The following is a 24,840-nucleotide window of genomic DNA, read 5'->3' as shown; positions in this document are numbered from 1 at the left end:
TGTGAAGGGTTTGTGTACTATAAGAGTTTGTGTACTATAAGGGTTTGTGTACTATAAGGGTTTGTGTAGGGTTTGTGTACTATAAGGGTTTGTGTACTATAAGGGTTTGTGTACTATAAGGGTTTGTGTAGGGTTTGTGTACTATAAGGGTTTGTGTACTATAAGGGTTTGTGTACTATAAGGGTTTGTGTACTATAAGGGTTTGTGTACTATAAGGGTTTGTGTACTATAAGGGTTTGTGTACTATAAGGGTTTGTGTAGGGTTTGTGTACTATAAGGGTTTGTGTACTATAAGGGTTTGTGTACTATAAGGTCTTTTCTGATAAGACAGATGACATTTTCAACAACATTGCTTTACTTACTGGTGAGCCGTCATTACCAAGAAAACCAGGAACACCAGTGTTGCCCTGAAATGTAAAAAAATAAACTTCACTCACAACCAATGACTTATTTACATTATAGACAATTGTTTCATATGTTTAATAATGTACTCTTATTGCGATTATTAGCAATACTTCTATACAGCATCTCGCTTTATGTCTGTTTGTCTTAAAACACACACACACACACACACACACACACAAACACACACACACACACACACACACACACAAACACACACACACACACACACACACACACACACACACACACACACACACACACAATGAATAATCACACTCACGCGGTCGCCTTTGGGCCCCTCTGGCCCAGGTGACCCCTCTGCTCCCCTCCTGCCAGGGTCTCCGAGTGGCCCTCCCCGTCCCCGGGCTCCCATCAGTCCTCGGGATCCTTGGCGGCCCGGCTTCCCTGGAGCTCCCTTCAAAGAGAAGAGTTGTGTCTATAAAACGTGTTGTTTTGAGTGACTTTTCAAGGACCAATGACTTATGATTTTTATTCACCTCTCCATCTGTAATCATTTAGGATTGTCAACTTCATTTCATATTATTTTACTGCTCTTGTGAGCAATGTATAAGTGTGATATGAAACATTTAAAGTGACTATTTACGGTAGTTTAATTCCCTTCTTATGAGAAGAATCCACTGCAATTCAAAATATCAGCATATTGTGAGATTAATTAGGGATTGCTTGCTAATAGATATAAGAAACACAGTGAAGTGAGTTCATACCCGTGCACCTTTGGCAGGAAGACACTGGCATACAGAGCAGTCTCTTCCCTCACACGGGCCTTCAACCTCCCCCTGAAACAACACACACACAAAGCAGAAGCCTGAGAGCGTCTGATCGTTACTGCAGTCAAGAAGCAGAGACACAAGACGGCAAAGGAAAGAGCGGGATGAGATACGGTTGTGTTTTGGGCATTTCTAACATCCCAGAATATTTCACACCTTTGAGAAGAAGCCCTGAGAATGAACACATCTCCATGTGGAGACTGGAAGGTCCCGATTAGAAAGGTTTAAACAAATCAACGCTCTCACAGAAACACGAAATAATGAGCTTTCTGACCTTGATGGCAAAGGATCGACTCCCACAATGCACTGCCTTCCTGCTGAAAAACCAGTCCAGATGCCAAGTGTTCCCACCACTGTGTGTGTGTGCGAGTGCGTGAGTGCGTGTGTGTGTGTCTGTGTGTAAGCTGAGTTTTATAGTGCCTGTGTCACAAACATTCAGTAATGTTTTCTCAAAGCTTACTAAATATTTGGATGAGTTTATGTTGGTGAAATTTAGTAATTTAGAAAGTGGGACATCTGCTGTTCTACTTTCTCTTTCAGTCTAAACATTCACGGGTATCTCAGACATCCGTCCCAAAAACATACAGTTGGCTACGACTCGGACGATCCATTGGGAAGCATGCCAAACATGGAAAATAATAACTGACACAATACATTAAATATGAAGTGCACGTTAATGTCACCGTGTTATCGTTAGCATATGGAAACACGTCACACAACATATCACAGTACATAATTTAAAGTTTAACTCTGAAAGTGAAACTATTTTGTGTGGGAAAGTTTTTTTTAACATTGATGCGTCTTTGGGCCGATGTGAAACCTGAACGAGACAATATTTTACCCATCAGCTATTTCACTTTTCTCACAGGATTAACAGCTGATAATCTGAGCTGGTGCATAACGTTAACGTTTCATGTTCTCTCCTCAACTCACCGTTTGTATCTGCTGTAGCGTTCGCTTCCTCATGTCACTGGAAGTATCCACCATTGCAAAGGACGAGCACATTCGTTCTTTTACTGCGCTTGATAGCACAATTTTAAAGCTATTATGTCCAGACACTGACCTTAAACTGTAGACTATTGCATTCATGCATAATTATATTAATGTCAATTAAGTGTGATACCTGCACACCTGTGGCCAGCAGGTGGGAGGGGCTTTGCACCACGTTTCCCACATAAACCGACACCACTGGTTGTAAATGCCATTCAAATCAAAAGCACAATGTTAGCGTGCTAACCGGGGACAGCTAATGTCTAAACACTGTCTTTAGATCACCAATATGTGCAGACTGTGGTCAGACTGTGGTCAGACTGTGTGCACACTGTGTGCAGACTGCGTGCAGACTGCGTGCACACTGTGTGCACACTGTGTGCACACTGTGTGCACACTGTGTGCAGACTGTGTGCAGACTGCGTGCACACTGTGTGCACACTGTGTGCACACTGTGTGCACACTGTGTGCAGACTGTGTGCAGACTGTGTGCACACTGCAGGAACATGGAGCGAATACTATAAACAAACAGGAAGCAACACACACAGCTTCCAGGTGCATCCAGTACATCGAGGATTTCATTTCCTGAAAACACTTCACCACTAATTATAGACGACTTTCTCTGCTTGAATGCTTGCATCCCAATTGGGTTCGGGTGAACATACAGTATACACACATGTGTACATGTACACACCTGTACACACACTGCAGACCAGTGCCATGACCTTCAGTGAGAGCTTCAGGATCATCTTTGCATTGTGTTGATGGTTTGATGTGTTGGGCCTCAGCTTCGTCACTGGTTACAGCAGCAGCAGTGTTTACAACAGTGAAGTTGTAATTCAACTTGACATCATGTATTTCTACGCACTTCAGTCCAATGAAACTATCTCACAACGTTATGTCAACAAAAACTAATCCTTTTTTCACATTATGTTTATGCAAGGCCTGTCTCACAGTGCTTATGTTTCAGCCAGTGTATGATGTTGTATCTATTGAGGTGATAAGTGAAATATTTTCCAGGAGAAGGTGCTCCTCTTCATCGTCTGATCCTGCATATGGTTGTTCTCATCAATGTATATATGTAGAATACGTGTCGCTTATTTTTGCAATCAAACTTCATTGAAATTATTGATTGAAATTAGATTTGCAGGTTGTCATAGTCGTGATATTAACATTTTAAATGTGTGTAATGAAGACTAATAGAGGAATGTCTTACTGCATTGAGCTGCTGCACAAGGACGACCAGGACAAAGATCCACCTGAGAATGAACAGGAATAAATTACCTGAAGTCTCATCTAACTCATTTAAATCTGAACAAGGAAAACGTCCACTTGATGAATTGTTACACGTTAGTCTCTAATGTGCTGCTCCTGAGGGCAGAATGAATAAAACACCTCAAACGTGTGTGTGTGTGTGTGTGTGTGTGTGTGTGTGTGTGTGTGGTGGAGGTCAGTTTTTTATACAGCGTCCTTAAAGTGGAGTTGAAGATGCAGATGTGTTGAATGTCTGTGTAAACCAGCAGAGAGGTTGTTTGTCTGCAGGTGAAAATGTTCAGCGGAGACGATGAGACGCAGCCTGAACGAGACGTCGTGTTTACACCACGAGGGCTCCTGAGATGTAAACATGTATCTTGCAGGTGAAGATATTTTTCAAAGACAACTTAAATTTTGACAAATGTGTATGTTGTGATATCAGCAGTGTGTGTTTTGACACCAGGTTGTGTACATGTTCATGTATGTGTGTCAGATAATAAAAAGCTGATATGCATGTAACTTTGCTCTTGGTGCTAATAATTCTTAGACATTTTGTTGAAAGTAACATTGCTAATAATTATAATGTTGCAGCGAGACTCACCTGAGGGTCACAACTGCTACTGAGGATCCCATCTCTCCTCTCATTGGTCTGATAAACAGGTGAGTACCTGCCTCAGTGTTGCCCCCTGTGGTGGGTTAAAGGAACGTCAAAGACACCTGTGAGCGTTGGGAGAGTTGCTATCATGTCATGGTTCAGTTCAACATCATTTGAGGTCAAATTTAGTCCAAGCAATTAATATAAAATCTAAATATTCTATTGGTAAATAGTTGGCGTCTTCCTACCTAGATTTCATCCTCAGGTATAAAAGTTAACGCCTCATGTAGTCAAGAGCTAACAGTCCATCGTGCACATAAAACAACATTCACTACTCACCCAAATTCAGACGCTCAAGTGAATCTTCATGAGCGCTTCAGAGCTTCAGAGCTTCAGAGCTTCAGAGCTTCAGCGCTTCAGAGCTTCAGCTCCTCAGTGGATGCCAGTGAGCTGCCGCCAGAGTCCAGCTGATCTGCTGCCTCCGTATCAGTGAAACACAAACAGAGCGACTGCCACCGTCTGCAGAGACGAGGCGATGAGAAGGAGGATGACTGGGCCGGACCGCATCCTTGGCTCAGACCTCCCTCCTCCTCAGGACCGAGCTCAAGGAGTTCTCTGGGCTGTCCTGTCTGTCGGGGCACTTTGACCTGGACGGATAACTTTAATTTGATCCGGCATCACCAGGACATCAGGGAACGAGTGAACCGTGAAGGTTTGGTTGAAGAGAACGGACCAAAAGAGCTGCAACACCTCAGCGGTGTCTGGGGCCAAACCAGAGCCATGGGAAGGCCGATGCTGGGACTCCCTCTGGTCCTGTTGGCTGTGATGCTCATGGGCACGCGGGCAAAAAATGTAAGATTTCTTCTTTTTTTTTTGACAGACACAAAATTGTAGAGATCTGATTTGATTTAGCTAACAGCACAGACTCCTCTGGGTTGAAATGCAAACACTGAACTGTACTGTTTGTTCACTTGTGTTTCATGCTGTACGTGCAGTGTTACTGAGCCGTATCTTTCCTCTCCGATTTTATCGTAACTTGTTCTGCTTTTTAGATTAATGCTGTTTAGTATTACTTTACCTTTTTCTTTTTGAAGCTCTCTCAAGTCCCACACACAAACATCTAGAACATCTCTGTTTATAGGAGAACAGCATTACTCTGTAACAGCGTGTGCTTCCTGTTGTGCGTCAGTGCTTTTCTGCACAGCCTGTCTTCCATATACACGGCTGGATCTGTTTGTAACTGCAATGCTTCACTTGAAACATCTCTTATCGGGAAGAGATGTCGAGTTTTCTACAGTCTGTTTGTGCGTTTACTTCATTGTGTACAGAACTGGCTTCACTGCATTTTGTTGGTGGGCCTTTTTATGGAAAGTCACGGAAAAAAGGACAGGACATGGGAGTGGGAAAGTAAGCAAAACCTCCAGCGCTAGAAAAGTGAGCGGAGACATTCATTCCCTGTATCTTGTTACTGTCGCTCTGAAGTTTTTGTCCATTAGCTTCACTCAATCTTCTCCTGATAAGCAGAAATGTTTACGGCCTTTAAATTCCTCTGTAAGGAGGTGTCATCCTTTAACAGAGAATTATGCACGTTTTGGCAAATCCTTCACCTATCATGCCAAAGTAAACTCTCTTCACTGCAGTTACAGTTGATTGTGCAACAGGTTGGACCACCAGCCAGCAGCCTGGAGCTGCTGCAGCTTCACAGCGCTGAGCGCTGGAGCTCCTGAGGGATGCACAGCAGGAATATGGCAATATGGTTGATGGACGATATGAAATAAATATGGTTTCCTTCCACAAGGGGGCATCGCCGTAAACATTTGGGAACCAGTGTGGATATTATGAAATGAAATGAAGTGGTAATCTACACAATAAACATTGACCACTGTCACATGTGTGTTGTAGTGTGTGTGCAGCGGAACATCGAGGTGCCACTGTGAAGGAGTGAAAGGCAGCAGGGTGAGTGGATCCTGTACTGGCTGAGTTACACTCGTTATGTGCACCAGTGCTGCAGCTTTACTGTCATTTAAGGTGCGACTATATTATCTCATCTGAGTGACATTAATGTGCATTTCCTTTATTATGTCAACCTCTGATTTATCATCGCTGAAGCAGATCAGCTTCCCACACAGAGCACCAGGGGCACAGCGTGCAGTACAAGCCTCTCTGTGCATGACACACAACACTGTACTGGTGCTGGTACTGGTGCTGGTGCTGGTGCTGGTGCTGGTGCTGGTGCTGGTGCTGGTACTGGTGCTGGTACTGGTGCTGGTGCTGGTGCTGGTGCAGCAGCCCAGTGCTGCACCAGTCAGCTCAGGTGCAGAGTCTTCATAGATCTTAGTTTGAAAAAGCGTGAAAATAGAGTTTTTTATGCTTCCTGTTACTTGTTTCCAGTCACAATATTTGAAATTTGAGAGTAAAGAGACTCATCATGTTTTCAACCGTGATCAGCTGAAAAACAGAGAAACTTGTGATCTCTCTCTCTCTCTCTCTCTCTCTCTCTCTCTCTCTCTCTCTCTCTCTCTCTCTCTCTCTCTCTCTCTCTCTCTCTCTCTCTCTCTCAGGGAGACAAAGGGTTTCCAGGGGTTTCAGGTCCTCCGGGGCCGGGGGGCCGTTTTGGATCAGATGGTCATCCTGGGCCTTCGGGGCCGAAGGTAAAACGTCCTCCTGGCTCTTTCAGCTCCTTCCGTACGTTCTGTTCATCTTCGTCACGTTCTCCTCGTTTACCCAGACGTGACTTCAGGTGTGCTCGTACATCTCACCAGATGATCGATGGCTTTGTGTCTTTGACAGGGCGGCCCTGGGCTTGAGGGACTGCAGGGGCCAAAAGGAGATCCGGTAACATCCCTGAGTTATCTAAGCTTGTGTCTTTGGGTTCATATCTGATCTGGTCTGTGTGTGAATATGGAGTGAAGTTTTTGGTTTTTTAAACGTGTGTCTGATATCGATGTGAGGTTTCCCCCTCAAGTCGTGGCAGAGTTTTAAACTCGTGTGCATGAAGATGTGTGTGAGCTGCTGTGTGCCTGTTGTGATGTGTACTGGTTGTGTTACTGTTGTCATGTGTACTGGTTGTGTGTCTGTCACTGCAGGGCCCTGAAGGGAAAGAAGGGTTTGCAGGGTCTCATGGTTTACCGGTGAGGTCTCTTCCTCTCTCTGGACGTAGCGCGTGGTCACATGTTCCTGTTGGTTCATGCATGTTACTTGTTTAGTAACTTGTGCTGATGACTTGCAGGGTATCCCAGGTTTACAAGGGCCTGCAGGACTCCCAGGAGCCGCTGGCTGCAACGGGACTGATGTGAGAACATATCTCATGGTCGCATGTCTTCCATGTAGCTTTAGCTCATCGGTCAGACGCTTGCATAGCGGAGCTTGAGGAGCTCTGAGGAGCTTTGAGGAGCTCTGAGGAGCTTTGAGGAGCTTTGAGGAGCTCTGAGGAGCTCTGAGGAGCTCTGAGGAGCTTTTCAATTCAAGCTTTTCTTATTCTTACACAAACATGAACCTGTTGTTGAACTTTGAACATGTTTTACTTTCAGGGAGACGAGGGACCTCCTGGCCTTCCCGGCGTCAGCGGCGTTGATGGAAGTGCAGTAAGTTATTCATGTTATGGTTAAATTATGTTGTGATTTGTTGGTCCTCTTAACAACTTCATTGTTTTTAGTGCTGTACTTATTAAAGTGAACCATCAAGGAATTTGTGTTTGAAACGTTTTGCTTGTTTGTCTTCATCCCTCAGGGTCCACCTGGTCCGGCCGGACCGAAGGTAAAAACATGTCTGCTTCCACGCACGGTCAGCTGTTCAGTATTTGTGTTTTTAGGAAGAGTGAACTGCAGAATCGCTCAGAAATTACTGCCTTTCAAGAAGTTTACTATCCTGATGCACGAGAAGTCCTGATATGCACGAGTTCATTGTGTTCCTCGTCCATGTGAGAACAATAACTGAAGATGTTTCTTTGTTTTGTTTCTCATATCAAGTCCATCCTTCAACTTTCATTTACAAGAATAAATGCAGTATTTCTACATACATGACATAACCGGACTCCCTTTATCTCGCAGGGGGAATCTCAGGCTTCAGTGGATGCAACACCTGGACCACCTGGACCACCTGGACCACCTGGGCTGGACGGAGAGCCGGTGACTACTTTAAATTACAGAAACATTAATGCAGTTTTGTTTTCATAATATTTTCCATCACAGATTCATTTCCCACAAATTAGAGATACAAAAAGTTGCACGAGATTGTATTTTATTCCTTCTCTATTCTTTTGTATTGCAGGGTCATCCCGGTGCCCTCGGAGCACCTGGGCCCCCAGGGGCCTCTGGAGCGCAGGGCCCTGCTGTGAGTAAAGGTGTTGCTCAGTATCTCTCTGCTCTCTGTATGATATGATGTGTTTCATAACAGCCTTGTTTGTGAGCAGGGGCTTCCTGGTCGCTTTGGATCTCCAGGATCAAAGGTAATAAACACTTTAGTCGTGTGTGTTTGTGTGTGACAGATTACGAGTGTGAGAATTTATTGCGTGTCGCAGAAGAAAACCGCAGCTGTTTTGAGTTCTGTCTTCAATGATCATAATAACCAGAGTTCACACACCCGGAGAAGAACATCTCTGTTGTTTCAGCGGTTGCAGCTGATTGGCTGCAGCCGGCTGGAACAATGAGATACGACTCTGTTCACATGGACCAAGCAGGTTATTTATATAAATAACTTCAGCGCTTTCCTTTCCCACAGGGCCAAGAAGGCACCGGCGGTGTCCCAGGACCCCGTGGAGCACAGGTCACTGCATTTTAACACCGAACGAAGGGTTCATTCACTTCAAGTGGAGACGTGTTCACCTCTGACCATTTGTACCAGAAGGATGATAACATTCTCCATGTGCATTGATTCTCAGTGAATAATTATTGTTTCAACACAGGGACGACCAGGACCACGAGGCCCGCCGGGGCCGCAGGGCCGGATCAAGGAGTTTTTCACAGAGAGTCTGGTGTTGAAGGTACGTCACATGTCATTCACAGTGGAAAGCTCAAACCAGCAGCTTTTGTATATGATATATTCCAGGGTGGAGTTCTCCATCATGCCTCTGCAGTAACCTCGCCCTCAGAGCACTGATGATGTCACGCTTCATGAGCTGGAACACTCTCTACATGTTGAGAGAGCTGCAGGCTTTAAACTCAACCTCCTCTTAGTCGAGGTTCACAATGCCGGCCGGACGTAAGTCATATTTTCTCTATAATGTAAACTGAAGAAGTGAAAGGAAGCAAAAAACATCTAATGAGGATTCTGCTGCCATGGAGACCTGATGGAGGAAGAGAAACAGCTCCAGCGGGTCCAGGATGGAAAGACTCTCTCATCAGCAACATCAATGCATTTAGTTTGTCATGTTCTCATTGTAGTTATTAAAATATCTCGGTCATGTTGGACGCACTGATGCAACTAATAACTCATAACCTCAGGTTTATGTCTTGCAGGGTGCAAAAGGAGGCAAAGGAGACGTGGGAACAAAAGGATGCAAGGGTGCACCAGTAAGTTTACACTTCACAGGTTTTGGTTTCCTCAGATGTTTAAAGATCCGCTGCAGTGATCGCTCTCCCTCGTTGCTGCTGTGTGTTGATCTCTCGGGTCCATCTGTTCTCAGGGGGATCCGGGTTATGGCTCTTACGCCAAAGGAGCCAAGGGAGACCGAGGTCTGCAGGGTCCAGAAGTGAGACACTACAATCCATTCAACATTTAGACCGCCCTTTCTGATCGTGCGTCTACATATGAAATGAAGCGGTGTCACAAAACAGACATTTGCTTTGTTATTCCACTCTTGCTCCACATCTTTGTCCCTGAAGATGATTCACTGCATCTCTTGGCATTGAAGGGAATGACCAGCAGAGGGCAGTAATGCAGCAATAAACTCAATCTGGTTTGCACAATGCAACAGAAGGAAAGGAAGATAAGAAGACACATGAATCAGACCCTTATATATTGGTCCTCTGTCAGTTAAATGGAGTAAACCTGGAGGACAGACAGTTGTGTAGAGTGTGTTGTATGTTTTCACCAAGCAGCTGTGGGTTTATGAAGCCAAGAGAATGGCTTCTTGAATAATGTAATTGTGTGCAGGTGCGATCAAGATTACAATGTTCTTTTAGTGTTATTGTAAAATAGAGTTGCGCAACATATTGCAGTGTGTAATCCCATTTGGCCACATGAGAAAAACACTCAGATAATATATACATAACATCTGAGGTTGGAGGATGCGTTTAGCAGTCTCAGGAGGAAAGGAGCTGTGAAATCTGGTGTTTCAACAGCTGATATGTTTGTAATGTTTGCCAGATGGCAGCCGGGTGAACAAGCTGTTACCGAGGTGGGTATTGACTTTTAATATCGTGGCACTCGCACGGCAGCTGGACGCTCACAATGTCACAAGACCAGTGGAGAGTCGCGGACACCTCTCAGGTGTTCCAGGTCACCGACATCAGGACGCTCAGCAGAGCGCTGCCAACAAATGAATCATCCGCTGTAGATGCCTCCTGTTGGGGGCCGTGCACATCTCATGCCAGCTGTAATCTCTGCAGTCAGGATGCCTCCTCCATCAAAGCTTAACAAGCACGGGAATTTTACCCTCTTAAATTTCCCTAAGACACACATCAGTTTATGATCTTTCTTTACCAGGATGCTGATTCCCAGAAACTTAAACTCTTCAGCTGCATTGATGTGTTGGGACTGAGAGCCTCCTTTACTCTAAAATGAAATCAACAGTCAGCTCCTTGCTCTTGTTGACCTTCAGCATTTGGTTTTTCTCTGAGCGCTCTGCAAGATTATTGATTCTGTTGTTTGTAATCCCTGAGAGTCCCTAAAGCGGCCCACATGGGGAAGCCAGATTTGTCTCTTTTTCATTTAACATGAAGACAACGAGGATATCTCAGTTGCATATTCAAAACAAACAAAAATAATAATAAGTGATTGTGTGTTTTGAGAGCTTGAGGCACTGCGAGAGGGTTAATAACAAGAACATAGCTAATAACATCACATTATAAGTAATGAAAAGGGGGCCGGCCCTCAAGCCAACCGGTTGCTGTCATGATGCCATGTGATCACAACCAGAATGACACTTTTGATAACGACATAAACTGAAAGATTAATGAGGCGCTTTGCAAACTATTTCTTTATAAAATACTGAATTCCTCACTGCTTTCCTCAACCTTCCAGGGAAAGTCAGGGAAGGACGGCGATCCTGGACGATCATCTCAGGTACTGCTCTCCTATCATGTGTATGTGTGCACAGGCATTGTGTTATTACGTGTGTGGCTTTTGAATACAATATCGTGTTCTTAGGGATGGCCGGGCCCCAGAGGAGAGCCAGGATATGCGGGGACTGCTGGAGCGACGGTCAGTGATCCGTCACAGCCAGAAACAATCTTCAAATGGGTCTGGATGCTCTGCTTCATCGTCCTTTGATTGTCTACTCCAACATTTAGGGTGAAAAAGGAGAAAGGGGAACCCCTGGTCCACCTGGAGATGTAGGTTTCTACTGAGTACACCTGAACTTTAGGCTATGTTGAAGCTATTTTTTGAAGTATTATTATTAAGTAAAGGTGTGTTCTACCCCACTATTGGTGATGATTGATGATCCATCATGATGTCACCACATGCACAGGTACTTGGCTCTGTGACCGAGCCGCTCAAAGGTTACCGTGGAGATCCTGGTTTTCCAGGCTCACCGGGGCTCCCTGGACGTCAAGGTATGAGCATCATGATGTGTAATCACAAAGTTATGAAGATGATTCAGAAGATTCAGCAGACTTTAATACAGAAATGACTCACGTTGATGTTCTCAGGTGTTGAAGGATTCCCTGGACCTGATGGAGCTCCAGGTGTGTAGCAAAAGGCTCATTCTCATCTTTATATCTCTGTGACGGTCTGCACATCTCAAAGGTGCAGTAAAGGTGCAGTAAAGGTGCAGTGTAAAGGTGCAGTGTAAAGGTGCAGTGTAAAGGTGCAGTAAAGGTGCAGTAAAGGTGCAGTAAAGGTACAGTAAAGGTGCAGTAAAGGTGCAGTAAAGGTGCAGTAAAGGTACAGTAAAGGTGCAGTAAAGGTGCAGTAAAGGTGCAGTAAAGGTGCAGTAAAGGTGCAGTAAAGGTGCAGTGTAAAGGTGCAGTGTAAAGGTGCAGTAAAGGTACAGTAAAGGTGCAGTAAAGGTGCAGTAAAGGTGCAGTAAAGGTGCAGTAAAGGTACAGTAAAGGTGCAGTAAAGGTGCAGTAAAGGTGCAGTAAAGGTGCAGTAAAGGTGCAGTAGAGGTGCAGTAAAGGTGCAGTGTAAAGGTGCAGTAAAGGTGCAGTAAAGGTGCAGTAAAGGTGCAGTAGAGGTGCAGTAAAGGTGCAGTAAAGGTAAACCCAGCTTTGTCTCTTGGTCTCAGGCCGTTGGTCTGGGGGTCTGGTTCCGGGCCCTCGTGGTCCAGATGGGTTTCCGGGCCACAAAGGGGATCCTGGGGAGCCCGGCGATGTTTATCCAGGACTTCCTGGTCAAGATGGGGACGATGGGGATCAAGGGCCTGCTGGGGATCAGGGCCCACCTGGACCTCCTGAAGACAGAAGTGTGTTCATGTGTTGCTTCCTCAAAGTGATTTAATCAATACTACATTTACTTCTACTACCTCTGATAATACTACCATTACTTCTACTACCTCTGATAATACTACCATTACTTCTACTACCACTGATAATACTACCATTACTTCTACTACCACTGATAATACTACCATTACTTCTACTACCACTGATAATACTACCATTACTTCTACTACCACTGATAATACTACCATTACTTCTACTACCTCTGATAATACTACCATTACTTCTACTACCTCTGATAATACTACCATTACTTCTACTACCACTGATAATACTACCATTACTTCTACTACCTCTGATAATACTACCATTACTTCTACTACCACTGATAATACTACTTGCAGTAATAACGGGTATTATTTCAATGCTTTTGATGTTTGAAGCTAACAGGATTACAAAAGGTCTTCCAGGAGTGAAGGGAACCAGAGGCAAGCCTGGACCGATGGGTTATGATGGGCTTCATGGGAAAAAAGGTGAGAAACTAAGTATCATTCAGAAATTCATTGTTACCATTTAATGTGTTACTTTGCTGACGAGTGTGTGTGGTTGTGTAGTTGTGGCTGCACAGCAGTTCACTGGAGATTCACTATAAACATGTCTGTGGTTATTCTTTGTCCAGGAGCGAAGGGGGAGATCTGTTATGAGTGTGCCGGGTCAGGACCGCCGGGGCCTCCGGGGCCACGAGGCCAACCGGGCATCCCTGGTAAAAACATTGAAGAAGAGCTTCTACCAAATCCTTCTGCTATGTTCAAATACATTTCAATGTTTTACTGGAATACTGCAGCGTATGGAACGTTTCAGACTTTCATATCTTTCTGTTGCTCAGGAAATAATGAAGGACCAGGAGCGAAAGGCGACGCGGGCTACCCAGGACGGACTGGATCACCTGGAAGAGCAGTAAGAAAACAAGTCTTTAGAGATGAGAATTAATGATCAGATGCAAAGTATCCGAGGAGGAATGTTTAACAAGACAATATGCAGACTACTAGATTACTATAAGCAATCACAAGCGGTTGATTATTGTAACTGTGATCATCAAAAGCCGTGTTGTTGTATTGTTTTGGAACAAACACTTAAACAGTGTTTCCTCTCTGAAGGGTCCGATCGGTCAAATGGGATTTCAAGGCCCTCCGGGACCGAAGGGAGACTCATATTCCTACAACATTCCTGGGATAAAGGGGCAGGAAGGAGACCCGGGACGGCCTGGCAGGCCTGGTGCCGATGCCCTGCCGGGGTTTCCTGGACTCCCGGGTCGCAAAGGGGATCAAGGGCCTCCCGGGGATTCGGTGAGAAGGTTTTGACAGGCTTGAGTTTGTGTTTATGTTTCAAGAGCAATCCAAAATATTATGTCTTTGAAGAAATTGCTGGACTAAGTTTTCCATCTGCTCCCTAGTACCCGTTCCCTGGTGCAGAGGGCCACCGCGGGGCCCCGGGGCCCCCGGGGCCTCTAGGCAGCCCGGGGCCGGTGGGCGACCCGGGGCTCGTTGGGTTTGGGTCCGCTGGACCTCCAGGAGGTCTGGGAGACACCGGGGTGCCCGGGCTGCCAGGGCACCCTGGTAGTCCAGGTAAAGAAGCACAATGAGCAAGACACAATATGACAGATATGAATATAGAAACACAGAACTAGATAGAATCATGTCTGCTCGCACTCCTTCCTGCTTCCTGCTTCCTGCTTCCTTCAGGCCAGAAAGGAGAACCGAGCCACCGCCACAACAACAAACTCCCTGGAGCACCTGGAAATAAAGGTCTGCCTGGTTCACAGGGACGCCCAGGTGAGCATGGCTGCATGAAGGACTGATCTATGGACGCATATAGAGGTGTCAGGATGAATGAGTGAATGGGCTTCATGTGATGAACGTGTGTCTCATACCACAAACATCCAGGTCATCCCGGAGCACCAGGTCATCCCGGAGCACCAGGTGATCGAGGACAGAAAGGAGAAATTGGTGAAGTTACTTTCCCTGGAAGGCCGGGGGTCCGGGGACAGAAAGGTAATAAGGTAACGAGCTCTGGAGCTCAAGCCAAGACAAGAAGAAACATCAAAGAGCTCACGACGTTTCAGAAATATCATTTAGTGTTTTGATACCTCCTCAAACAGCTTGAAGTCTGATTAATGTGTCTTCTTGTGTGTGTGATTAATGTGTGTGTGTTGTTTAGGTGACAAGGGGCCTCCAGGTCTTCCAGGCTTCCCAGGCAGCGGCTCGCCTGGTCAGCCGGGTTCACAAGGCCCTCCTGGCTCTTCAGGACTGAAGGTCAGAGGCACAAACTAAATCTGCCTCATGTGTAGTTTAATATTTAGTACAATGCAGAGCATGCACGTTGTCATAAACGATGTCCAGAGTAATACATGTTGACCTCTGTTGAGGACTCTTCCAGAGGAACAGACTGTTTCATACCACAGACCTCTGACTCTCTGCAGAGATTAGTTTCTCTGTGTTTACAGTAAAGTGAAAAGTCATTTTAGACAAACAGCACAAGAACAACGTCTCACTTTAAGCACGTTGAAACGAGTCAATATGAATCCATAACCACTTTGCTGTATATGTGTGGCCATCAGGGCGACGGCGGGCCTGGACACCGGGGTGTGCCAGGACCCCCTGGACCTCCTGGAGAAGTTGGAGCTCAGGGGCCCGTAGGAGATCCTGGGCTCCACGGCCTCCCTGGGAACCCAGGAGTCCATGGGAATACCGGTTTTCCAGGAGAAAAAGGTACAGAACTCATCAAAGAGATCAAACTGCAGAGGGACATACACACACATCAATGTGCATTCATGCATATTAATACTAACTCATGTATTAAATGCTTTATTCTATACAGGAAGTAAAGGTGCTGTAGGACCCCAGGGACTACCTGGGAATAAAGATTCATGTAAAGGTGATTTACCTGGTCCAAGGGGACCACCAGGACCAGATGGCTATCCAGGACATCCAGGTCAGTGCATATTGAGTCATGTGATGTTCTTATCGGACAAATCCAGAAGGGCAACGAGCGCAGGAGGGGAAAGATTAAAAAGGACAAAATGTGGAAATATCTTCCTCATATTTTATCATCGTACAACTCATTCAGACGGTTTCATCCCATCAAGAAGACTTTATCCTCCATGTTTCCTCTTTCCTTCCTTCACATCTTTGTTTCCTTTGCTTCTCATCTCACCTTCAGGGCCCGATGGCTCCCCCGGTGATAAGGGGAACCCAGGTCTGCCAGGGTTTGGTCAACCGGGCGTCCCCGGCGAGCCTGGTGTTCTCGGGCCGTCGGTGCCAGGTTCACAAGGGCCCGCTGGAGCAAAAGGGATCAAGGGTCATAGCGGCGTGCCCGGTCAACCAGGTATAGTTAAAATGTTTAACTCATGATTATGTATCAGCAAACATGACATCATCTATATTCCAGAGTCTGGTTCACCTCCTCAGGACTGAGAGGAGAACCGGGACCAGACGGGTTTCCAGGATACGGACTAGATGGGCTGCATGGAGCGATAGGAGCACCAGGTCAACTAGGTAAACACACACACCTTCACATGTAAATATATCACTCCACTATACATGACCTCCACATGTTCAACATGTGTATGAGTGTTAAAGGTCTCCTGGCGGTGCTGAGTCCTCGTACTCGTCCTCGTGGTGAACAGATGATGAAGTCAATGTTTACAGGAGCCCCAGGCCCGGATGGAGCCAGTGGTTCCTTGGGTCCACCAGGTTTGGATGGAGACCCAGGTCCCAGAGGTCCTCCAGGGCTTCTGTCCCCACAACCAATCCACGGCTTTGGGCCTCCGGGAGAACCTGGCACTCCAGGTTAGTGTTAGTGATTATTATATGAAGTCATGAAAACAGTCTTTATGAGTCTTACTGTTAGTGTGACCTGTGAGGTGGTGAACATGTCGTAACTCATGCTCTTTGTCAGGTTCCCCCGGGCTCTCCGGGCTCAGAGGAGATACTGGGAGCGCTGGAGCTAAAGGGAGGAGAGGGAGGGATGGAGCAGCCGGGGGCCCGGGACTCACAGGTGGGAATTTAGGTTCACAATTATAACTTTACAATTATCAAGTTTTGAAAGTTAATGTGTGCTGTGTGCCGTTCACTGTCCGGGTCCCCCAGGTCCTCCAGGTCCTCCAGGTGTTGATGGAGTAGTTGTGTCAGAAGGAAGTCGAGGACCAGCTGGAGCTCCAGGTGACCCCGGGGTCAAAGGGCCTCCAGGTGAGACCGGGACTTTAACTTCAGGCCGGACAGACCGATTGCTCTCATACAAATGTTCTCACCTCACTAATGAAAGTAAAGTAAAACTAATAAATAAATCTATATTTGCATATTTAGAGTTAAATTAAAGGGCCACACAATGTGTGTATGTATGTACATATATTTAATAATCCTAAAGTACTGCAGCTGTAGACATCAAGGTTTCCTTCTGTGCAGCATACCGAACATCTTTTGGTTTAACCCTCACAGGCCTGAAGGGAATAAAAGGAGATCAAGGAATCTCTGGAGGGCCAGGTCCAGATGGTGCACCAGGTACACCTGGTAACAAAGGCATTGCTGGAGAGACAAATTACAATGCATATGGATGGCCGGGACCAGCCGGTCAGAAGGTATGAACACCTGGTGTAGGAAGTCTGGTGGAGGTCAAGGTCGTTCAATAAGACATAGCGATGACGTCGCTCTCTGCTCCTCTGTTCTTCCTCAGGGGGAACCAGGAGGAACCAACACGTATGTGATGAAGGGTCAGAAAGGGGAGTCTGGTTCTTTTGGACTTCCAGGTTTACCAGGACAGCACGGACCCAAAGGAAGCCCGGGCCCCGATGGGCACAACGGTGACTACTGGTCACACAATAAACCAGTTTATGACTTTTAAATGTGTTGCTCATAACCTCTCACCCCTCTCCTGACCCTCACCCTGCTCCTCCAGGTCCATCTGGCTATCAAGGGCCAAAAGGTTCAGATGGACCTCCAGGACACATAGGACAGCGAGGACCCATCGGACCGGCAGGTGAAGTCTCCTTGGAAGTACTTGATTTTAAATGTTTTACACAAGAAGGAACAAAATCAAGGAACTAATCATCCTTAAAGTATAATTCACTGTTCTATTTCCTTTGTGCTTTCTTTAAAGTCTTTAAAGTTTCTTTCTGTTGGCCTCAGGTGCGCCCGGCCTGCCGGGGCTCAGGAGTCCTCCAGGTCCTAAAGGCCATCAGGGTCGTGATGGGATCCCTGGACCACCGGGGCAGAAAGGAGACACTGGTGAGGGGAACGTTGTGTGAAACGTTGGCTCCAGGAGCTCCTGCACATCCTGAATATTACTCACCTGCAATCATCAAAGTCTGTGTTTTCTGTCTGAACCGCTTTCCTGGAGAAAGAAATGTCTCTCACAGACAAAACTCACCACTGATCCATCTCCCCTGCAGACATTCGAGGAGGAACACCTGGTAGACGTGGAGACACAGGTCAACAAGGTGAGTCTCAGGTAAATGACATCATCCCTTTCAAGACTATACTCAGCATGACACTGGTCTAGAGAAACCCTCAGGTTTATGGTCTGTTTTACGCTGGAAGTCAAATTATAAGAACATTCAACATATTGCAGAATATTGTGTAGTCTCATTATTATCACATACACGTTTGTTTCAACGACACGATGATGTCACTACAGATGGAGACCAACCAACACGCCTCCAGTCTTGTTGACGTCAGTATTTCTACTCTCCAGGTTCCCCCGGGAGCCCGGGTCCGCCGGGCCCGCCCGCCGCAGGGAGTCCTGGACCGACAGGAGACCGAGGCTTTCCAGGTTCAACCGGGGGCTCCGGTCTGAAAGGACGACCTGGAAGGGGAGGGGCTTGTGTTCCGGGGTCAAAAGGAGACCAAGGTCATCCTGGTAATCCTGGTGTCACAGGTGAGGACGCACTCACCTTCTGCATGAAAGGGACACAAACTCATGAGGTTGTGATGCATGAGAACACGTTATGCTGCGGGAGCCATTTCAGAAATATCCCCACGATAATTCCTTAATATGTTTTGACATATTTTTTCCTTATTTTCTTAGTTCTCAGTTGTCACGCCTGCACTTTATGATCATTAAATGACTCTCTCCTGTATATTTAGGCTACCGTGGTTTACCTGGCCCTCCAGGGCCGACGCTGCCGGGGTCAAAAGGAGACCGAGGGGACTCAGGTTTCACAGGAGCCCCCGGCTACAGCGGAGCCCAAGGAGATGCAGGCCCTCAAGGACCACCGGCAAGTGAACCTTAACCTTTATATTTTAATAAATAATTGACAAAAAGTCTTTCAAAAGAGAATTAAGATTCAAGCCCAATGTTCTGCATTCATATTTGTATTTAACAAATGTGGGTTCAAACAAGCGCAGTTAAAAATACACAAAGTAAAAATGTCAGGATCAGTTTAATAAATCTGCATTTTCTTCTATCAGGATAACCAAAATGAGATTATTTCATAGTTTAATCTGGAGTCGCATCACAACTGAAAGTCTTCCACATCGTGCCGCTCCTTTAAAAGTCTAATCTTTAACCTTTGACCTTTCTCCTCCACAGGGTCCAAGAGGCAGACCTGGAAGCCCGGGACCAAGTGGTGATTCTGGTCCTCCTGGGATCTACGGGCTTCCCGGTAATCTGTCATTCAACAGCAGATCTGTCACCTGAAACCAGAACAAAGAGAACAATACATTTATGAGGATCTGTTTCATTTTTCTTCTGTGAAACCCAATAAAATGTAACCCATGCAATGGGATGTGATGTGTCTTGACGTTGTGTTATGACTGGTGTGTTTCAGGAGTCAAGGGAGACCCGGGACTCATCCCCGGCCTTCCGGGTCCACCTGGGATTAAAGGTTTTCCTGGACGACCTGGTGCGGCAACACCTTCTCTTACTGCTGTTTCTAAAATAACCAGAATACCTCTGAGCCTTGTGACTGTTGTAGGACCTGCAGCAGATATGCAACACTCTACCATCACTGCCAGATGACCTGTCGAGCACTAGATTACATTACGAGATTAACTCTCATCCCATCTGCAATACCAGCATTAACTCGTTCTAGATCAGCCACACTTGTGGGAAACAGCTTTCTAAAGACTCCTGCTGTGTCCCTTCAGGTGTAAAAGGTGAACCAGCATCTGTTGGGGGGACGTATGAACCGGGACCTCCAGGCTCACCTGGTCCTCCTGGCAACCGAGGATCCCCAGGGACCACTGGGCCGTCGGGACGATCAGGCCCACCAGGTCCAAAATGAGATTTCAGCTCAATCAATGATTGAGAGAATGTGATGTTTGACTGCTTGTTGAAGCTCCATCATGCCACGGTCACGAAGCTGCTTTTCTTTCCTTGTTTAGTTTCTCTGGTTATTTGTACCAGAACAGAGAAACCTCGACAACTGCAGACGCAGTGTTCACTGTACTGTGCATGTGTTTATGTGCATGTGTTTATGTGCATGTGTTTATGTGCATGTGTTTATGTGCATGTGTTTATGTCTGAAGCCTCGGTGGGCGTTGATGCTCAATGTGACGCTCTTTCTTTCTGTCGCAGGTCAGCCAGGCGTCAAAGGCCAGCGAGGTTCCAGCCCAGATGGACATCCTGGATTTACTGGAAACAAAGGAGACAAAGGAAGAGCAGGACTACCAGGTGTGTGCATGCATGTGGGTTTGAAGGTGTGTGTGTGGGTGCAGACCAGATGATATGTCGTGTTAATAACTATAGGAATCTACACAACAGGTGACCACAGCATTGGTCACATGCTGTGAGGGAGAAGCAGAAGACCTGAACCTTGTGTGACACAATGTCTGCCGGTGACGTTCCTTATGAAACATACACTCCTCAGTCCAACAGTTGGTGTTAGCACTGAGACTGACCTCTACCTCCCTAACCCCCCAAAAACAATCAGAATCACCTCCATGTGGTCATTTAGTACCAGTGTACAGTTTAGTTTTTTTAATTTGTGTTTCCTCTGCAGGTCCACAAGGCAGATCTGGAGACCCAGGCAACAAGGGTCGGCTGGGGTTGCCGGGCCGAGGTGGTCCAGGTTACGTTGACAGTTTCCTGATAGCCAGACACAGTCAGAGCATAAGCGTCCCAGAATGCCCTGTTGGCACCAGCCTCATCTACTCCGGTTACTCCTTCCTCTTCATCAATGGAAATGAGAGAGCTCACGGTCAGGACCTTGGTGAGCGCTGGAGTCCTTCCTCCCTGAACAGAAACACTGTGCAGGGTCTGCAGCAACACAACACGTTGTGTCTTCTTGTGTCTTCCTGTCTCTCAGGCACCGTGGGAAGCTGCCTCCCTCGCTTCACCACCATGCCCTTCCTGTTCTGCGACACGGAGAGTAACTGCCGCTATGCTTCTCGTAACGACTACTCCTACTGGCTGTCCACTGACACCCCGATGCCGACCGACATGGCGTCCATCACCGGGGAGGCACTGGCCTCCTACATCAGCAGGTAGGACAGCAGCACACACACACACACACATATCTATTACTGCGTATTGGCTATACAGAGTACTGTAAATGTTCTGTTAATTTGAATTACATGTATTTATATATTGTTATGAATCAATGACTTTGTGTGTTTCAGGTGCTCGGTGTGTGACATCCCCTCCAATGTCATCGCCGTCCACAGCCAGACTACTCTGATACCTGAATGTCCTCGAGGCTGGGAGTCGATGTGGACCGGATACTCGTTTGTGATGGTAGAGAAGTCTCTGTTTCTTCAGCCTGGACCTTCTCATGTGCTGCTTTCCATGTAACTCGACCTTCCTCCGTTCTAGCAAACGGGTGCTGGAGCAGAGGGCTCCTCCCAGCCCCTCGTCTCTCCCGGCTCGTGTCTGGAAAGTTTCCGCCAAGTGCCCTTCATCGAGTGTCACGGCAGAGGAACCTGCAACTACTACTCTGACACCTACAGCTACTGGTTGGCCTCCCTCGACCCCAGCAGCATGTTCAGGTAAACTCTTCCCTCCTCTGGTGCAGAGGTCGTGGATGCATGCGATGAGGTAAAGACGCTCTCGCAGTTTAAATCATATTATTCTCACGGTTTCATGACGTCACAAACCGATGCAGAGGAAGTTCTTTAGAATAGTTTTTTCTTGGTTTTGCATTTCCTGTGATGGTCACAATGTTCCAAATGATCTAATTCCTCTCCTATCTTATGAATGCAGATCTGGTGACCGTGTCTCTTTAAATCAAGCATCTGTAATGCAAAACCCTGCGTATGATTCATGATTGCATGTCTAACATTGGGCGTGTGTGTGTGTGTGTGTGTGTGTGTTTTGTGCTCTCCCACAGTAAACCTGTTGCTCACACAGTGAAGGGACCTCGTCTGCAAAGTGTCATCAGTCGTTGTCGTGTCTGCAGGAAACCAGCAGATGACAAACGTGGGGACAATTTTTAACATTCAGTGTTTTTCCTTTTTTAATGTCATTCGATGTGAAAATATGAGAAATGTAAAGTAAAATGGTCTCAGTAGTTTGTACTGTGTGTGTGTTGCACAGGGGAAAGTTATTCATGGGTCTGAACTGTGAATCAAATACATGTCGATCACTTTAACTGCAGGTGATGAATAAGCTCTGATATTATGGGATGTTAAAGTTAATGACACGTTCAGTGTGCTGCCTGTGTGTAATTGTTTCTGTCTCAACAGCAGTAATAGCGGTGATAAAGGTCGCGTCGTAAACAGCACCTCTGTGCTCAGTTCAGATAGTCTTTACCTTGAAATGTGTTGTTTTCATTCTTTAACTCTTGTGTGGCGTTCATATTGTTGATATTCAGCGTTCGTGGGTTTTTAATTCAACACAAACAAACGATTGTATGTTAAAATACTCAAAAGATGTTTCCTTCATCACAATTACAAGCAATATAAACGTATATAATAATATTTGCCCTTTACCATTGTTAGATCACATTCATGAATTCATGTTTTTATTTAAATAAAATGTAATAAAAAAAACAATCAATTATAATGAAGATGTGAGCGCAGACCTGTTTTTACGAGTCATTCCCACGTTGATCAGCTCCTGGCTTCCCTTTGGAGACGTGGAAGTTCTCTGTGAGAGGAAGTGGCATCGTTATGCAAGAAGACATTCCATGTCTTCAACGTCACATGTTTTTACATCCATACTTCTACAGAACCTTGAGCTCAGTGACGGGCCGGTCCTGGTCCTGGTCTTCTGGATCCAGCTGATGCTCTTGACTCATAAATGTAATGCGATGCTCTCGCGTTTGAATATTGAGTCTATTTTATTATTGAGTGAAAGCATTTCAGTTGCAGCATGTGAAATGGTCCACGGGAAGGATTAAAGTGTGTGACTCATGCAGCCTGCAACTTTCTCCCATCCATTTCTAAATGAACTGTCAGAAGCTCTGTGGCTTCGGGCCAACAACACAAAATGCACATGAAGATCTTGAGAGAGAGTAAATTGTAAAATGGTTTCTTTTACATCCCATCCTTCTTGTTTGGGTTTGTTAATTACAGGAGTAGACATTAAAATACCATAAAATGAAGAGAAATAGTGACTATTTTAATAGTATGTTAAGCAGCCTGTTGATTCCACATGTGATCAAAAACAATGAAGCTAATGAAGCTAATCCAGAATAGCCTCATTCTTCTTCAACGACTCATTTCTCTGCACTGTTCACTGAGACAAGTGTCAGCAGAGCGATGCGTCCCTACAGAGCAGTCATTCACGCTCACGCTCATGCATACCTGTCCCCGTGATCAATGGACGCAAACGCCACATGCAGCATGAATGCAAAAAGGTAAAACAATGTCCTGAAGCAGCAGCGTTCAAAACGCTGTTGCTTTTTGGCACACGTATCCCAACGCATCGATTGCTCGCAGTCGGAAATAACAAGCAGCCTGGTGTGCTTATGTAAGCCAGGCGGCGAACACAAGTCACAGTTGAAGAGGAGCTGAACCCTCTTAGGGGAATTAAAAAACCTGTGATGAAGTAGCACACCGACTGTCAAATGTATTTTAGACGTTTTTGGAGCAGAATCACAGCTCATTAAAAACAGAGTCCCGGCACATCTGACAAAAAAAGCATAACAAGCAGCACCTCCCTGAAAGCTTCCTTCCATCCTCACATGGCGCTCTGCAGACAGTCGTCAGCATGCACAGAAACACCGTTGATGTAAAGTGCTCTCGCCTTCGTAACAGGATTATTCTGCACCCGACGCTGCACTCACTAATTGTTCAGGCAGCTGTATGAGGCTCTACACTTCTGTAATCAGGTTACAATGACGATTTGTTGAAAGGTTGCTGCGCTTCAAGGTTGTCTCCGGAGAAGGACACGTGTCCTTGTTCCCTCCTCATGCGCCTGACATGGACAAGAAAACCTGTTTGTATTCACACAGACACTCACACAGGCTGAAGGCTTTCATTTAGAAAACCCCTCACACAGCAACAGCCGTTAAAACGCATCACCTGCAGCTGTCTTAAAGTACGATTTGACAGGATTTTGTGCATCCATTTTTGTGTGTGCGTATGTTTGTGAACACTTTTTTGCTTCAAACTGAATTTACAATTTGAGAAAGCCTGTTGACCTACTTTGCTTTAAAATGCATCCGACCCGATGCAACACAGAGACCTTAAAGGCAAAGGGTCGTAAAATCCTCCGACCACAAAATACAGTCGCTAATTTACAGCATGTGCCATTACAAAATCATAGCCTGTGACAAATGTTCCCTAATTTAGATGCAGTAGTGAAGAACTGTTGAGTGAAACGGAGCAGAAACCTCATTATGGGACGGACACAACCAGCTCACGAGGGCGGAAGGAATGATGAATTGACCTTTACGGCCTCTGGACATCCTCGTGTCTCTGCGCATTGATTAAACCTTTATGGCACAGCGGGGTTAATGAAAACATTGTTTTCCCCGTGTCAGCGTCAGTAATGTTTAATGTTATCAGGGTGCACGTCTCACTTTGCTTTTAGGATGGAAGGCAGAGGGAATCTTGCAGTGACAGCGTTTTTATTGAGACCTTTTGTCTCGCTCCTAATGACGGCTTTAAATTACCTCCTACATGCTTCGGTGCATTGATGGGGGGAAAACACAAAATTGAGATGTATGCTTACGCAAACAACCTGCTCACTCCTCCTCCTTCGTTGGGCCTATAGGTAGCACTTTAAAAACAGACGTCTGTGGCTGGCAGCGGCATCAGCAGCGGATGTGTCTGCCCAGAAGAATTATCTCAACAAGAAGAAAACAAGCACGAAACCCCAAAGAAGG

The 24,840-nt window shown here is 46.0% G+C and overlaps 1 protein-coding gene across 1 annotated transcript; it reads left to right on the top strand.

Moving 5' to 3' along the window:
* Nucleotides 1–4,812: 4,812 nt before the first annotated feature.
* On the top strand, nucleotides 4,813–22,003 carry LOC137802245 (collagen alpha-1(IV) chain-like). Its single transcript, XM_068599989.1, is given in 52 exon segments — nucleotides 4,813–4,884; nucleotides 5,935–5,988; nucleotides 6,594–6,683; nucleotides 6,823–6,867; nucleotides 7,119–7,163; nucleotides 7,262–7,324; nucleotides 7,563–7,616; nucleotides 7,762–7,788; nucleotides 8,101–8,159; nucleotides 8,302–8,364; nucleotides 8,428–8,479; nucleotides 8,752–8,796; nucleotides 8,936–9,013; nucleotides 9,489–9,542; nucleotides 9,656–9,721; nucleotides 11,215–11,256; nucleotides 11,341–11,394; nucleotides 11,484–11,540; nucleotides 11,663–11,747; nucleotides 11,844–11,879; nucleotides 12,422–12,598; nucleotides 13,019–13,108; nucleotides 13,255–13,338; nucleotides 13,462–13,532; nucleotides 13,733–13,921; nucleotides 14,029–14,200; nucleotides 14,318–14,407; nucleotides 14,519–14,626; nucleotides 14,793–14,887; nucleotides 15,193–15,343; nucleotides 15,453–15,566; nucleotides 15,795–15,959; nucleotides 16,043–16,129; nucleotides 16,283–16,423; nucleotides 16,533–16,631; nucleotides 16,724–16,822; nucleotides 17,072–17,211; nucleotides 17,307–17,433; nucleotides 17,529–17,609; nucleotides 17,759–17,857; nucleotides 18,022–18,069; nucleotides 18,324–18,506; nucleotides 18,716–18,846; nucleotides 19,161–19,233; nucleotides 19,399–19,473; nucleotides 19,718–19,843; nucleotides 20,148–20,243; nucleotides 20,572–20,781; nucleotides 20,878–21,055; nucleotides 21,191–21,305; nucleotides 21,384–21,556; nucleotides 21,898–22,003. Coding segments are annotated over 52 exon segments (5,034 nt in total).
* Nucleotides 22,004–24,840: the final 2,837 nt, after the last annotated feature.

Source organism: Clinocottus analis, unplaced genomic scaffold (genome assembly GCF_023055335.1).
Source record: "Clinocottus analis isolate CAN_PGR_092001 unplaced genomic scaffold, fCliAna1.0.p SCAF_11, whole genome shotgun sequence".
Classification (NCBI taxonomy): domain Eukaryota; kingdom Metazoa; phylum Chordata; class Actinopteri; order Perciformes; family Cottidae; genus Clinocottus; species Clinocottus analis.
This window is presented reverse-complemented; position numbering and strand designations above follow the sequence as displayed.